The sequence below is a fragment of the Colias eurytheme genome, chromosome 6 (genome assembly GCF_061535395.1).
Source record: "Colias eurytheme isolate Ceu_HAF_F1 chromosome 6, ilColEury1 Martin Lab GWU primary, whole genome shotgun sequence".
Lineage (NCBI taxonomy): Eukaryota > Metazoa > Arthropoda > Insecta > Lepidoptera > Pieridae > Colias > Colias eurytheme.
In genome coordinates this window covers 10266459-10283934 of record NC_142985.1, presented here as the reverse complement: position 1 = coordinate 10283934, position 17476 = coordinate 10266459, and the positions used below count along the sequence as shown (strand labels likewise).

At 30.7% G+C, this 17476-nt stretch overlaps 2 protein-coding genes across 3 annotated transcripts in view; one reads left to right on the top strand and one right to left on the bottom strand.

Annotated features, from left to right (window-relative positions):
- The window catches only part of kcc (solute carrier family 12 member kcc), a 270331-nt gene that overhangs the window by 120421 nt on the left and 132434 nt on the right, over positions 1-17476 (top strand). The window lies entirely within an intron of this gene.
- LOC149907994 (monocarboxylate transporter 6-like) lies at positions 1148-16363 on the bottom strand. The gene is made up of 10 exons (XM_090103122.1): positions 16242-16363; positions 14472-14598; positions 11756-11898; positions 7750-7852; positions 6169-6345; positions 4498-4624; positions 3906-4053; positions 3014-3161; positions 2025-2216; positions 1148-1325 (listed from the first exon to the last, which is right to left on the bottom strand). The coding sequence occupies exons 1-10, from the start codon at positions 16329-16331 to the stop codon at positions 1159-1161; spliced, it is 1422 nt and encodes a 473-aa protein (XP_089959248.1). The 5' UTR covers positions 16332-16363; the 3' UTR covers positions 1148-1158.

Sequence of the window (17476 nt, the reverse complement as noted above, 5' to 3'; positions counted from 1 at the left end):
GGGCGAAGCCGGGGCGGACCGCTAGTTTGAATATAAAAATATTTTTGGTTTAATCTGTATCTATGTGAGAGTTATTTCAAGACTTTACCTACAGGTTTTAATGTGACCTTACTCTAATTAAGGTTATAATTACAATATAATTAGACACTAAACTACAAAAATATCGTGCTACCTTCTAAAAAGGATGCATTGCAAATTATTTAATGGGGCTGGGGGTAAATGATAGTGTACTTAGTTCGTTAGTGAAAATTCAAAGGAAGTCCGCTTCCGTTTTTTCATACATACAATGTACATATTACGTTGTACAAAATTTAATCATTTCTACTATAATTAATACGCTACCATTTTGATAACCTCCTGCGAATTGTGGTAGCCCGGACGATGTTTAAATTAATTGTAATACACATCATATGTTTGTTTATTTTTCATTTTGTATACAACTAGCTGTTCGCCTGAGTTCAGATGTTTGACTTGGGTTTTCTCTACTTATAATAGGTTCCTAAAATAAAATTAGAGTATCATGAATAAACTTAGTTGTTATAAAAGCTGTTACTTTGACATTACAAACAGGCACATTAGTTTTATTTATTTGAATAGATAACAAGAGAACATCTTGTACCTTTTGTAATGAAACAAGACTAGAATGAGTTTGATTTGGCAATAAAATTAGAATATTATCGATAAATACTCGATATTTTGTCAAATATCCATTTTTATCAACGGATTATCTCATTTTAACTAATATAACAGCTGTTTAAACTCTATTTAACATAAAAAGTATCAACTTATCTTTATGTGTCACATACTGGAAAAATCGTAAAAACCTTTAAATCGTTTAATCGTATAATTTTCATATTCACCATTTTGAACATTATGAAGGAAGAATAAGGCGTTTTATCCAATTTTATAAAGAAGAATATATTATAAACAGTCCTTGAAGTCCTCCGAAAATATAGATAATTTAGCCAATAGTCATATTATTATAAATGTAATTTTATAGAACCATTATGTCCGCTAATTTATTTATTTATTTTATTACATAATAGCTCATATCCGCGGCTTTACCCGCTTGTGTATGTCACTATCAACCGTTAGGGTTTAGGGTTAGGATCAATAAATAAATAAAATGTAATTTCATAAACCTTTATTAACCATAGACTATTGAGAACGAGACAGTTTTTCAGGTATATATCTCTTTGGTTGTCTTTTGTGAGCATTTTTCTTATAAACTAATTCTATTGTCCAAAAAATTACGACGATGGCGAAACAAGATGTTAATATGTAAAACACAGTCGCATAACTGTCCGTCAGCTCGCGGATGGCACCTGAAAATAAATAATATTATTAGCGACTGTTTTATTATCCATTAAGTTGCTTTTCCACCAATAATGTGCGAGGATGTGTAGCGAGGCATGTGTTTGTAAATAACCAATAGTATCGTTTCAAACGCTAAACGCTTCAAACTTCAAATTAAATGAAGTAATATGATTGGTTCTTTACAAACACACTACACGCTACACATCCTCGTATATTATTGGTGGAAAAGCACCCTTAAACTTGCTGAATTTCAAACAATTTCATTTACAAGACTGCGTTGAATAGGCATTTTGTTTCGAATAGATAATTGAAATAATAATAAGATAGGAATGATCAAGGTATAATATTTAAAGGTATAATATTTCTATACATATACTGATATACACTGAGAAGCTTCATCTATGAGACAATCCAAATGCAGTTAAGTATAATTTTCAAAAGAACGATGAAATAATAACAATAGAGCCAGTCTGTAAGTACGTCAGTACCTGAAATATATCAAATTGACAGCTACAAACTTCAGTCGTAAACATAATTAAATTGTGCTATAACTTTAATGTGTATAATAAAACAGATAGTAAATCTATCATTGAATAAACAAGGAAACCGTTATATGGCAAATACGAAACAATTGGTTTTAAAGTACGGAATTTATAACTTACCCATCGTTTTTAATTAAACAAAGATAAATTAATAACATAACTAACCCATAGTTGGTGCCAGAATAACATTAATTATGCCAAAAGATAGCATAGATAATCCCATAGCGTTTGTGAAATGTTCAGGGGGCATTGCATCTGCTATTACCAATGGATGTAACACCATTATACTACATCGAGATATCCCAATAATTGCTATGAAAGACAACATTATCGTCCGATTATCCGACCAGAGCATACCTGAAAGTATTCAGACTATTACATGCATCTTTAGTAAATTAGTGTTAAAGCATTTTACAGAATATAACTTAATCTCAAACTGAGTCCTATGTTATATGTTATCTATGGTCAGAATAAGAATATGGTTATAAGAGTGGCTGAGATAATTTTTTAATAAATAGATACGCTTAAAAATCGCATGTCATTGTGCAATAATTACACATAACTACATTACAATTTACATAGTTATATATCTAAGCTTTGAAAGGTTAGACATTTGGAAAATGCCCCTATTTATTCCTTGGTCCAAAACGTGATTTATAATACTGCAGATCTTTGATTAATATATTTAAAAATTATATTAATAAGTATAAATGAGAAACGAATGCCAAAAAATTATTTAAATGCGAAATTCGATCCTCCATATTTAATATATTTTTAAACAAACAAATTAATTACAGATATTTTGAACTGTTTGACAACAAGACTAATACCTAAGTTTTAATAAGTTGTATGTGATTAATATACAGAGTATGGACGTTATAAATTTTTTATTCAATATTATTATATTAGACACGATTCTATTTCCAATGTCTCTATATCAACTTTAACACCATAATGTTATGGATAATATTTTCATTATTTCTATTAAACCGATCTGATAGTTAAATATATATCAACCTATCGAAACGTCAGTTATTATAATTACAAATAAATTACACGAATAAACATGTATATAATGAAGAAGAAAACAGCAAGATGAATAGGGCAAACACAACAAACAAATGTCAAACACTTCAAACTTAAAATTACCTTACCGAGTCTGGAGAGGCAGGCAAGTAGAGTTCCAACGACGTAAATCTCGTGGGTACCAACTTTAGATAACCATTTGCTACATAATACAAATAGCATTCTTGTTATTATATTACCAATTCCGAACAGACGTAATGCCCAAGCGACCAGAGCCTGCAAATTATTTTCTTAGTTAATACAGCAATTACACATACAAATAGATTTATAAGAGTATTATTTTATTAGATTTTAAGGATTGTTTAAATTGAAAACTGTATACTTTTCAATGAATGCGAATACAGACAAAATATCAAATATTTGTTTATGTTTTAAAACGTATGTTTACACAGTTCTTACAGTGGGAAAACCCATTTCAATTATTTGTTTTTGTTCGTAAAATTCGGAGATTGCACAGAAGCTACTGAAATTGTTTTATAAAAATGTTTAATGATAGAACTCATGTACCAATCATTTGATCGGTTGATTTTTAATTAGGATTACGTAGAAGTATGTTTATGTATGTTTGAAAGGTTTATTGAATTTTTACGTAAATGCCAAACAACGGATATTTGGTATGCACATGGATTATGATCTGGAATTATTTATAAGCTACGGTTTTTTTATAGGGACAGTGCGCGCTACGAATGAAATTCACAATATTTTTCGCTCAATAATTATATACCTAAGTCTGCCTGAAATTGTTAAACTAAACGTAGGTATTCCATAACTCAACTTCTTATTATATTAGCTTTGATTATAGTTCATTGCGAAGAGGTTATTTTATTCTCTGAAATTATTTATTATCGACTGATAGCGTCTGGCCGATGACATTTTATTGATTGTGAAACAGATATACGAAATAGGCCTTCAGCCATATTTTTCTAAAACTTTCGTATTTTCTTTATATATGTTACTTACTTTATTCCACCCCATAAAGTACAAAGCTTGAGGCAGCATGGAAAGAAATATGATATCCGAAAACATACATAATGAAACTCCAAGGCAGGCATTCGATAAAATAAAATTCGTATACAGTTCTTTGTCCACAAAATGGGTGATTATGTTTCTGAAACAAAATTATATTGTATTTTTAGCTCATGATAATATTCCTTTTTTGGACTAAACATATAATTTACGAAATTACTAATTGATATGTTTTTCTTATGAGATTTAAATTTAATATTTCTTATCAATTTTATATGCACTTTTTTCTTAATAGTTTTTACGTAAAATATAAATATCTTAGATAGATATTTATATTTCATTAATGATTCGAATAAATATATTTGTATTAATAAGTAAAAAACTGAAAATAGATTATAACAAACAATCCTACAGAAGATTGCACGAGAAACATTAGATTAACTATATTTCATGTATATATTTTAATGTATTATATTGACTTAATGAACGTAAAATTTAGTATTTTACGTAAAACTAATTGAGACTGATTGCTACAAAGAAAAATAGAATACCATAAATAAACAAGGCATAAATGAAGTCTACTAACCGTCTTCTTTCAACGTCTGAATTTTCAGCATTTTTCCTCTGGGCTATTAAGCGATCGCTGTCTCCGCTTGCAGAACCGACTTGTCTTGAGCAGACGTGTTTATCGTCTCTATTAAATGGCTTTGATTCTAGAAATAAACAGAGGAATATAGGCTTTTAAAACGGATTTAAAACGAGTTTTATTCCTTGTTTTATTTATTCGTTTCGAACATTTTTACAGCGAACGTGTGAACGGGATATATTGAACGTGGATAATATTGAATCGGGATGAATGATATTATGAATAAATCGCATTAAAATCCAATAAAAAGTCTTAATAGTATTGCGTAATAATATTAAGACTCACATAAAATAGGTAAAATATATAAAAGTGTAAATATTTCCATATACATAACATTATTCGGTGATATAAATAGTGATAGTACCTAAGAAATTTACCTATTTGGTAGAGGTTTTTTATTAATTTCATTTTACATCATAACCTTTTTGTTTGCTACTTTACTTATAAATTTCACATACCAAATATTGCAATAATGTTGTTAATTAATTAAGGCGGTACAAGACAAATTTACATATAAATTAATTTTTAATAATGCAACGGTTGAAGGACATTTTGGGCGGCATTTCAGATGTTTTATAATATGTATATATAGAGCGGGATTTCCCACGACATAGTAAACAATACTTCTTTATAAATAAAAACGCATTATAATCGATTTTTATATATATCAAAGCTTATAATTCTTCAAGAGATTGAGTGATAAATGACAATACTCGATATAATATAGATTTCCAGTTTTTTTTTTCTACAATAAGTACGCATGTGATATAACTAATTAATTTGTTTTATGTGACTAAATATATCTTAAATACTTAAATGTATTACCAGTTGCGATAGAACCTTTCTTACTAGTGTCAAAAATGTACAGTTAGTGAGGTGTTAAGTAGTTAGATTTTGATGATATTGGTAGTATGTGCGCATTGTCACTTATGTTACAGCCCATGGTTTCGTCGGCAGGTAAAACCTTGCGGCTCTGCTAGTTTAATATAATCACATAATTATGTTATAAAAACACGGTGTTTTGTAATCACCAGTTAAAACACAGAAAACAACAACCAATTAAAGTTTAATTCAAGGTTCAAATCTAAATTTTATTAGATCGATAATATTGACATAAACGTGTGTAATAAAGCTATAAGTAATTAAAATAAAAATATATTAAAATGGAATAAAATATCCGTTAATGATGGCAGTCTCATTAAACGTATTTGATAACATTATTTACGTTAGTTTTTCTCACGGACATTCATAGGTACGAATGCGGTATTTTTATAACATCAATCGATAAGAATTATGCAATTTTCTAATTGTATTTACGAAGCATCGTCCATTAAACCTGTTTAATTTATATTTTGATTCATTAATGACTCTATGCATGATGAAACGGTGAAAAAATATGACGTAATTTGTTTATTTACTCTATCCAGAAATCGCACAATACTAAGCGGCCAGAATCAGAAGCAGCCAAATTCGAATTTTAAAATTCGCACGCATTTATGTTATGTTTTTTTTTTCTCTGTAGTTCATGGCAAAGACATAATATGTCTATAACATAGACTCTTATAATTTTTTTTATTCTTAATTTATTTACTTTTTTTAATTATAACACACCATTTTCCTTGTTTTCAGGTACTTGCACCCTCTTCAAATGCCACGCAACTGGTTGCATCAAGATAACTGCTACAAAGTTGTGAAGGCTGACTGCAGACAATAGCAGGAGTGACCATAGACTACCGTACCGGTCTAACACCCATTTGACCAGTATTGGTGTTATAAATGTTGCTAGCGCTGAAAAATGAATTGATTTGTAATAAAAAAATTTAAATGTAAATAGATGAAAAAAGTACGTCATACAATTTGAAAACAATTGAAAATGAACAAAAGATTCGTAATAACTTTAATTTTTCAACTTAAAAGAAAAGTATTTACGTCCTGCACGACCAAATAATCTTGAAAAAAAGGAAAAACCACGGTAGAATAACCTCACGTATTTGATATCTTGACAAATAAGTTCAATTCTTTATAACATTAAGTGTAATAGCCTTTTCTTTACCCACTTAAAGAAAATGTCTCTAGTGAGATGAAATCACCCTCTACATATTACCTGAAACTTTTTACAGTAATGTTGCTGCAATTTACTTTATTCGGTGATTGTAGGAGCTTCGTAACACAACGCCTTTCGTATCAAGGTACGCGGATTGCCTATTTTGTATTTTCCTACGTACCTACTACCTACCTAAATTGATGCTATTCTTCATATTTGAATGTATTCTTAACAAGAAAGAATTTAAAAACAACGCCTTAAAATACTTATATAATGCCGAATACAAAATGTAAAATGAATGAGAGAATAAGTGAAGTATTACAAGGATGTTACCTCAAACACTTTCATCTATACTAATACTAGCTTTCCGCCCGCGGCTTCGCCCGCGTTTTCAAAGAAAAACCCGTTCCCGTAGGATTTCCGGGATAAAACCTATCCTATGTCCTTTCTCGGGTATCAAAATATCTCTATACCAAATTTCATGCAAATTGGTTCTGTAGTTAAGGCGTGATTGAGTAACAGACAGACAGACAGACAGAGTTACTTTCGCATTTATAATATTAGTATGGATTATAAAGCTGAAGAGTTTGTTTGTTTGTTTGTTTGAACGCGCTAATCTCGGGAACTACTGGTCCCATTTGAAAAAATTCTTTCGGTGTTAGATGGCTCATTTATCGAGGAAGGCCATCACGCTACGACCAACAGGAGAGGAGCCACGGGAGTGAAACCGCGCGGAGTGGCTAGTATAAAATATGAGAACATTTTCAGTGAAACGTTATTCGGTAAAGAGCAGGCCATGTCTTGATGTTTAAAAATGTAAAAAGACACACCTGTCTCATTTTCGAATATTCTAGAAATACTATGACGTGGAAAACTGCAAGGCTCCTTGAAATATCGTTTATTATTGTGTAGAATACAAAATTCTCATACATTTTGAATTCACTTCGGTTTGTCAGAACTGTTTGCATTGCCTGATACAACTGAATTTTCTTTAAACCGCGAGTGCTTTCAAAAATTAGGGACTTTCGAATAAATTTTATTTATTTAGTTATTATAAAGTTGATTATTTATGCTCTATACCTCGTCAATAGTCAACAACAAATTCAGATAAAATATCGTTGTACATAAATTGAAAACCTTTACCTTACCTACAATAGTTTGAGCGATACTGATCACAAATAGCCTCTTTTGTACGAAATATTGGGTCAATACCGTGTAAGATAAGTTCAACATCAATCCTTGACCAAGGTTCTGGAAAACATAATACGATAAATGTTTTTGTGTGTTGAACGCACAAACACAACCCTTTATGACGAAAGTTTTTGGGTAGAACCTTCGTTGATAGATGTCCTTGCCGTTGTTCTTTCAAACTAAGTTTCCCAACCGATGTAAAGGGTTTTTTCAGTGTCATAGCAATTCTGTCAAGGGATTGTTTCATTTGAATAAACTACGACGTAATTTTGTTGCGTTAAACAATGAAATTAGAGTTAAAGTAAATTCATAAGTTGTTTTTATTAATATAACATCTCATTATTGCTCGTTGGTTTTTTGTTCAACTTATTAAGACATAAAAATATAGACTTTAAAATGTTCATAAATATAAAATATAATCAAATAGCACTTAAATATTCAAAAAAAAATTCAAAAATTCAAAATTATTTATTTCTTTCCTTTACATCAGTTCTTAAACAAATTTGTGATTGGAACACTCCTAGTAAGCAAATAAAATGCTTGTGTCAGGAGGTTCCGCTCTTCCTTAACACTATTACAGAAACAGAAATAAAACAATATGAATGAATACAATGCAAAAACATAAAAGAAAAGAATTTAATAAAATCTCTGTGTGTGTGTATGTGTGTGTGTATGTGTGTGTGTGTGTTTGTGTGTGTGTGTGTGTGTTTGTGTGTGTGAGTGTGTGTGTGTGTGTGTGTGCGACAGCACGTTTATTTTTTATATTGGAGCAAAGCTTCGGTATCTGAGTAGCTTAAAGGTTTCAACCATTCCATTAATACTTTTTTACATTTTTTATTGAGCAATTTACCTACATTTAATTTTTTATTTATTTTATTGTACAAGTTTGAAGATTGAGCAGCGAATTGTGATTTAGCAAAGGATGTTTTAGTATGTGGAATTTTAATAATATCATTTCTTCTATCAAAATCTAGCGAAGGATTAAATAGCAAGTTTTTGTGAGTTTTTAAGACAGAGTTTAAAATATACAATTTTCTAACAGACAAGAGACCGCAATGTTTATATAAATCTTCTGTAGGAAATCTAGTTGGTTTATGGAACATGACCTTCAATAAGCATCGCTGGCCCCTCTCAAGAGATATTAATTTAGATTTATTGGCACCGCCCCATATTGAAATACAATAGGTGAGTATAGATTGAGCCAGAGCAAAATATACTAGATTTAATAGTTTTACTGTAGCCACATCACGCAGTAATTTAAAAACCCATATAAGTTTGCGGAGCCTTCCGTTAACAAAATCAATTTGATCATTAGGGTGGAGTGAAAAATATTTTTTTTCATTTTCGTTTCGGCATACCTGTAAAAAGATGTCATTATTGCTCATAAATACACATGCAAAATTATACTTTGCAGATGATACATTTAGAGGTGCCCCCAACATCATGAACTTTCAGAAATTCAAAAAATTTAGTCGAAAATCAGTAAAGTTTAATTTTGACAAATTAACGCTAAATCAGATTCTGTGTTATCTCGTTGGTTGCCAACAGGAAGACACAGAATACATAATATTTCAATATATAAAAAAGTGGCTATCGCTGGCTACCAGTGGCTCTGGTCGGTGGCCCGTTTGCGCCGACTCTTATTGTAGGAAACGTTGATTTTAAACAGTGCCGTTAAGGAAATAACACTAATGTAAGTAATATTTCTTAATTAAATTTTACACGTAAATACAATTAAGATCATAATTTAATATTTTTGAGGTGAGTTCTATCTATAATTTCACTTTGTTACAGTAAAGTGTTGGAAGTCAAAATACGACAAACGACATGTTGTCCTGTATTTTGTTTGCCAGAGAAGTACCCAGTGTCTCAATTACCAACTTATACTGATGCTAAGAAACTATTACTTATTTATTAGATATGAATTTAAACCTGATAAAATAACAAAATTCATAATTTATCCGAAAGATTAGCTACGGAAATGTTTGATGTGTGGCGAACCGCATCGCTTCCCACTATTAGCTTTAATAGAGTACTACAACTTATTCGATACACCATCTTCGATGAATATAGACGCTTATTAAAACCTTATCAAGACCGACAAACTAACAAAAAAGAACAAGAAAAGATAACTGAAGTATTTTGTCACTCAGTACCAAAGGTTATTCGATATTTGAAGTTGCAAATGCCTTTTTTTTTAACTCTCTTGTACTTGCTCAAAAGATTATACCGACTTAACTATGTGGCAAGAATGTAAGAAAACTGAGCCTCTGACTTCTAATTTATCTGAAGAAACCTTAAAAGACATCGTGAAAAGCGGTTTGACTACGTTTCAGAATATCAAAGATTTTCTATGCCTTGCCCAGGGCGTAAAGCATATTATCAAATTGGTGACATAAGCTTCAAGTGCAGTTTGCTGAAAAAGTAAACAAAATGATTTTATAATGGCAAGAGCATCAGTATCACGACTGCTAATGCCTAATTTTGAAAAAAAATCAGCGTTATCTATACTAATATTATAATCTATACTAATATTATAAAGCTGAAGATATTGTTTATTTGAACGCGTTAATCTCAAGAACTACTGGTCCGATTTGAAAAGTTCTTTCGGTGTTAGATAGCCCATTTATCGAGGAAGGCTATAGGTTACATATCATTACGCTTAGATTAACAGGAGCGGAGCCACGCGGGTGAAAGCGCGAGGCAACCGCGAGCGCAGCTAGTACTAAATAATTACTTATTTCTGATATTTTCATTCCTCTATAATATCATTTTCATTAATGAAATACGTTAAAACAACTAATCAGGCTATTATTTAGTGTATCACAAAGAAGTTTGTTATATAATAGACTTGAAGACCATAAAAATACTGTGATTAAAAAATAAATCAAAGTTTGCGAAAAAATCATATTTTTCTAATTTTCAATTGGGTTGGGGCACCTCAAAACATCAAGACAGGTAAACAATATTTTGTATGCTGAATTCACTCATTAAAAGGCACCTTTCTGTCGCTATGCCGTTTGAAAAAAACAAAAAAAATTTCTTTCATACATTATCACTCCACCCTATTGATCATGCCACGAAAGCCTGTCGTCGATAACGACTCCCAGATACTTAACGGAACGTAATCGCTCAAGGGTATCGCATTTGCAGCTCATTGAGTTTCCTGTACATTCCTGGTGTATTTTTAAAGTTAGGCTACTTTTTGGTTGAGATCTCTTATTTAATGAAAAACATACGTAATTGGTCTTTTTAACATTCAATGTCAAGAGATTTGTTTTTAACCATTTGGCTACTACCAAAAGTCCTTTTTCAGCAGAATTAAAAACTGTCTCCCAACATAAACCTGTAAAAACTATGGCAGTGTCGTCAGCATATGAGAAGACTTGACCTCCTTCTATATTTAGATTTAATAAACTGTTAATATAAATTAAAAACAGCGTTGGACCCAATACGCTTCCTTGTGGAACTCCAAATGTTATGTCTGAATAATTACTTGTTAGATTTTCAATTTTAACACTTTGGCTACGGCCTAGTAGGTAGCTCTTAAAAAGTTTAAGTGGAGTCCCTCTGATACCTATATTTTCAAGTTTGTTTATAAGGGTGGGTAAAGAGACGGTATCAAATGCCTTTTTAAGGTCTAAAAAGACAGATAAACACTTTTTACCATGATCCAGTTGTTTTGAGACTAATGTAGTAAGTGAATCAATGGCATTTTCGGTTGAGACCCCTTTCCTGAAACCAAATTGTCTAGGTGATAAAAGTTTGAATTTAGTGAGATAATTTATTAGACGAGTGTTTATTAATTTTTCAATTACTTTTGAGATTGCAGATAAAACAGAAATGGGCCTATAATTGTTGACATCGTCTCTCGCACCACCCTTATAAATAGGTGTTACTAAAGATCTTTTAAGCATGTCGGGAAATGAGCCAGTTTTAAAACAAAGGTTTGCAAGATATTACCTGCACAATTCCTTGAAATATAAAGAACATTGCAATCGAATTGCACATGGCTGTACCAAATGATCCCGCGCTGTATAAAACTGCAGCTAGTAACCCAAGCTTGCGTAACGTTAAATAATTTAGTAACATGCCCGTTGAGAAACCTAAAACAAAAAAAATATAATGAAATGAGTTGCTTAAATAAAACTATCTCTACTAACGTTTATCTAGCAACACCGATCCTAAACGAATCTGAAATAAAAAATTAATGGTCGTACAAAAACTCATAATAATTTTTAATAATAAATTATTTAATTTTTGCATGATGCATAAATTAATAATTTAAATATCAAGATAAGATATTACTATCGTAATAATCGAAATTATTTTTGGATATTGTAATCGTATACTATTTTTAAATTATCCGTATCATTCCAAGTCCACCATTTATGAATATCATAATATGGCATTATAACCAACATATCAAATGGCTTTACTAAAGCGAGACTCATGTGACGAAGTAAATAAACGTTCTATAACATAAAGATAATAATAACAAAGACATCTTTAAACACAAATTGTTACGAGCAATATGTCATACGTAATTAAGGTCAGGACATTGTCCCGTATTAAGGTGCTGATATATAATTTAATTGTACCTAATCAAACATGTCAAAGGTCAATTAAAATTCAATGAACTATAGCCGCTATAGTTCACTCATAATAAAGAATTAATTGTCTACCAGCTGTTCCCAAATAAAAAACTGGTATTAAGACAAATTATTGAGGCTCGTTATTGGAATAAATCATTGGATTATTTTGCATGTTACCTAAAATAGAAATATAAGTAGCTCGTGATATAAGTAACACGTGGAGTTATGACTTGTGTTTTTCTCGTGAGAAAAGCTTTTAAAGTAGACCGTAAAATGTAATTAACAAGAGACTAATTACAGTCTGGGTGACGCTGGTTCAAAGGGTAAATATTTGCAGACAAAACGATTATGAGTGTTATTTTTAGAACAATTTAATGAGATTCTTATAGAAACTTTAATTTCGCTGATATAAGTGAGTTTTAATAGCTTTGATTTTCAATAACCATATTTATTAATTACAATAAAAGAAGCGCGTTTCAATTTATAATAGGTCATTATTTTTGTCTCTTTCGTTTTCAATATAAAGCACCTATTCATTAATTGCATGTCGAAAAGGAATTAGTTTCATCATAACTACAATAATAATCAAAATATGTGTATCACAACAACAATAAAATTACAAAATAACAATATTTCGAATCATGTAGAATGTGCAAAGTTTTAAATAAGCATAAGCGCTGTCAATTAAACCAGTTTTGATGGCGAAATTCGATATATATTTAGCACTACTTTCTTCTTTATAAACCTATGAAGTGGGCCAAGGAGATTTGGTGAGGTATTTTTAGCAATTTTAACATGTATCATTAATTAAATTTGTTAACCGCAACTGTAGTATCTAAATAAAAAATTAAATAAAAAGGTTAATTGTATCTAACTATTGAATATAGGTAGAGGTTTAATATCATACTCATAATCAATTTTTATTTTCAATAAGTACCTATGCACAAAAAGCGGAAAAGTTTAGACTAGTTCTTATATCGGAATATTTAAAATGAAATTCGTCTATTATAACACGTCTTATGGGTGGCAAATTTCACACTAAAACTAGCCTAAAAATGCAAAGGATTTATATAAGTGTCAATGGAGCTCATTTTGTGTATGCATTATATATTTTTAATGTAATTATATTCATGTATAAACTAATACACGTTACAAAAATGAATTTTTTATGCAAAGAAAATATTTTTCCTTGTAACACTATTTATGTCTAGACTAACTTGGGGTAATTTAAAGTTAAAACCTGTTAACACTTAATAATTCCTATTTAAATTATATAGTTATTATAAATCGTTTTTATTATTTAAGTATAATTTATTGTAAAATTTTCAAAATGGAAATTATGCATGTATTTTGAAATAGTTTAACGATTTTTAAAAGCTTTTTGATGTTAAGATTACGTTTTTAATTTTTAATCAGATGAATGTTGTTAGTGTAGCATTCCCAAATTTCAATTTTTTAATCATATTGAATCCATTAAAATCATATTATGCCATTTATATGCATAGGCTTTTTTCTAAACTGTAGCGACAAAACTAGCCTCCACTATGATGACACTTTTCTGTAGGCAGAGTATTTAATTTATCGTTATATTTAAGGTATGTATTTCCATTATTGTTAGTTATCGCCCCACTTTTATAGCTAAACTCCCTAGACAGTACAGGTACCATGGAATCAAATAGGTAAGGCATTTTTAGCTATAAGGTTTTCATATAAAAGTTATTAAAACAGACAATATTTTGATATCTAAAAGTACACTATATTCATTATTTTATCTTCTACATAGTTTAGAATCTCATTGAAAATGACCGTTGTGGTCGAAATTCGATGAATCTTAAATATAAACCACATTGTCAATGTTTAGACTATTATTCTCATTCGTAGAGGTCATGTAACAATTATTAATAAGTATTTTTGTTATTCAATACACCGAAACTATAATAACTATACTGGAATCTTAAAATAGTTCAGTTCAAAATTTCTGCGAAGTATATTCTCTACAGTGCAATTGCATTGCTCCTAATGTATATGTCTCACATTTCATTGTTACGTATAAGAGTAATGTATGTTAAAATTTATAAAATTACCTGATATTGCAACACACATTACTCCAAGAGAATTGAGTAATGTGACACTTGTTGAACCCATGTTTAATTCAGCAAATCGTTCTTTATATATCATTCCAAAGCAATTTACGAATCCTGTTAACACCACCTGAAAATTAATAAATTAAATCTTTATCTGTATACATAATGATTGTGTGTGTGTGTGTGAGAGATATTGTAGCTTGAATTTGAGTTTTATCTGTAATTAAACAGTAATCTAGGTAATCGGGACTTTTATACATCTATCTATACTAATATTATAAAGAGGAAAGGTTTGTAATTATGTATGTATGTATGTAATGTATGGTTTTCACGCATAAACATCTGGACCGATTTCAAAAATTCTTTCACCATAAGAAATGTGCATCTTCACTAAGCAACATAGGCTATATTGCATTTTCAAAAAAATTTGAGATCCTTACAAAAAATGCAATAATGTAAGCCAAGGTGTAAAAAATTCGAAAAAAATTCTGTCATCGCGTGCGCTGCGGAATCTATTCCTTGAAGTACGAGGATGGTTCTTATGAAAAGCATAGTATGTATTTGAAAATACCATGTGTTTCCTTGGGATAAATTTGTCTTTTTATACTACTTATCTGCCTACAAGGGACAATATAAATAGCCGAATAAAAAAGAGTGCTTTTATACCAAGCCGTGTGATAATTTTCACATGGTGAGATATTATATTTTGCAAATGTATCAGATTTTCTTTTTGTGATCCCTACTTCCATATAACTGTGATATTCTTTATAACGATGACCTCAATAACCTTTGTTACATAAGTAAGATATACATATAAATAAATGCGAATGTTTTATATTTTGATTACTGGTATATCAAAATATGAGCACATTTTCCTTATACAGTGAGGAAATTTTCGATGGGCCCTGGAGGAAAAGTACTTTAAATACTGAAGATAGCAAATTTTGCTGAATGGAAACATTCCTTTATTTAAAAAAAAGACGTGTGGCACTTGGGGACTGCCGCGGTAAAGCTATTACATAGCATGCCTTCAAGCCATACCTCCGTGTCCGTCGGAGTGGGGAGCGTGAGGTTTTTTTCGTTACGGAATTTCTCTATTCGGTCTCCGCGCTCAAGGCCCGCGATAGAAGCTATGCAATAGCTTAAAAATAGAACTGCATTCAAAGATTTTCGAAAATTTTAACTTTTTGCAAAAGCAGTGTGGCAGTATACCTACTTACTCACACTTACTCACACCCACACACATGAATACAAGATAGTCACGTGTTTAATAATGCCCTTGATGAAACATAACACACAAGCAGCTTTTAACTAAGTATATCTATGTATTTTATACAATAACTACCTGTCCCAGCTAACGTTCTGCCTTACTCTTATCACTTACTAGCTTTCCGCCTGCGGCTTCGCCCGCGTTTTCAAAAAAAAACCCGCATAGTTCCCGTTCCCGTGGGATTTCCGGGATAAAACCTAGCCTATGTCACTCAGAATTGATGTAGCTTTCCAACAGTGAAAGAATTTTTCAAATCTGCCAAGTAGTTTCGGAGCCTATTCAATTCATACAAACAAACAAACAAACAAAAAATCAAACCTTTCCTCTTTATAATATTTGTATAGATTAAAAATAGATTAGCTCCGATCCTTAGACCTACCTGATATGCACACAAAATCTCATGAGAATCGGTCAAGCTGTTTCGGCGAAGTATGGTAACTATCATTGTGATCCTAGAATTATATTTATAAGTATAAAGAAGAGAAGATAATATAACTTACCAATGTTATTGATATTGCAATACAAATAACGTAGCCCCATCCTCCATCCGGGGGTACGAATTTACAATTATTCCGTACATTTGCACGCATAATTGTCTAAAGCCGTCGAACATAGCGCGTCTAATGATTGCAGATGAAATTACCTCTGTTGTTTATCTCTTGCCTATATTTCATGTTTAATTTGTATAATAAGATAATTGTCTCGCCTTTTTTGATAACAGTAGCTTTTATGGCACCCGATTAAAACATAATTGATAAAACTTCTATTCATCTTGTGGAATTTCATAATAATTTGTTCATTAATTTAGACTCTAAATAATTTGTGTTAATTAAATTATTGCACAAATTCCAAATTATACAAATCACTCAATATTATACATATTTAATACTCATTTCTTACGATAGTTATCCAAGCAAGCATTTGCGAATATGATGTAATAGGTACAATCTCACTACATGTTATAATAATAAAAATAAGACTAGGTACATTGTACCTTGGTAACTGTTTTCTCTATTGGGAGCAACGCCTTTGATGAATTCACGGCCTAAAGTAACAGCACCTTAGGTAGGTATAGTATCTTTTATTATAGAAAGGCTAGATAGATAGTAGATAGTATGCGATCATCAATGTTCATAACATTTGAGGTAGGGCTTGTACAATTGCGTTACCCGCGTAAAGGGATTAGGAAAGGATGTACCACGGGAAGCAAGGAGTGATGTGGGATGTGTGAGGAAAATAAAAATTGCTATGTACACAAAAAATAAAGTATATTTTTTTGATAATCTCGTTCGTTTTGATGCTGTTACTACCACAGCGTAAGTGATGTAGGTTTATTATTTATTTTTATTTATTACACTTTATTGTAATACAATCACTTAATAATAGGAAACAATAAAAAGAAAATGTGGTACAGGAAAGATGTAGTACAATCTGCGGCCTTATCACTAAGCAGTGATCTCTGCCAGGCAACCAAGGTTTAGTGTGTCAACATCAAAATAATCTTTTAATCCTCGGTTAATAAAAAAATGACTAAACACAATTTCAAATATATATAAGTCGGTACTGTTATGACGACAAAGATAAATCAAAAATTTCATTACATAACGCGGTTATCATATATGCAACATAAAAAATAAGGAACTTCTCTGGTTTTCTCTACATTTTACACTAAAATATGTAAAAAAAATTGGTTACATTTATTTGAAGTAAAACAAAAACAGTATAATCTTTTATT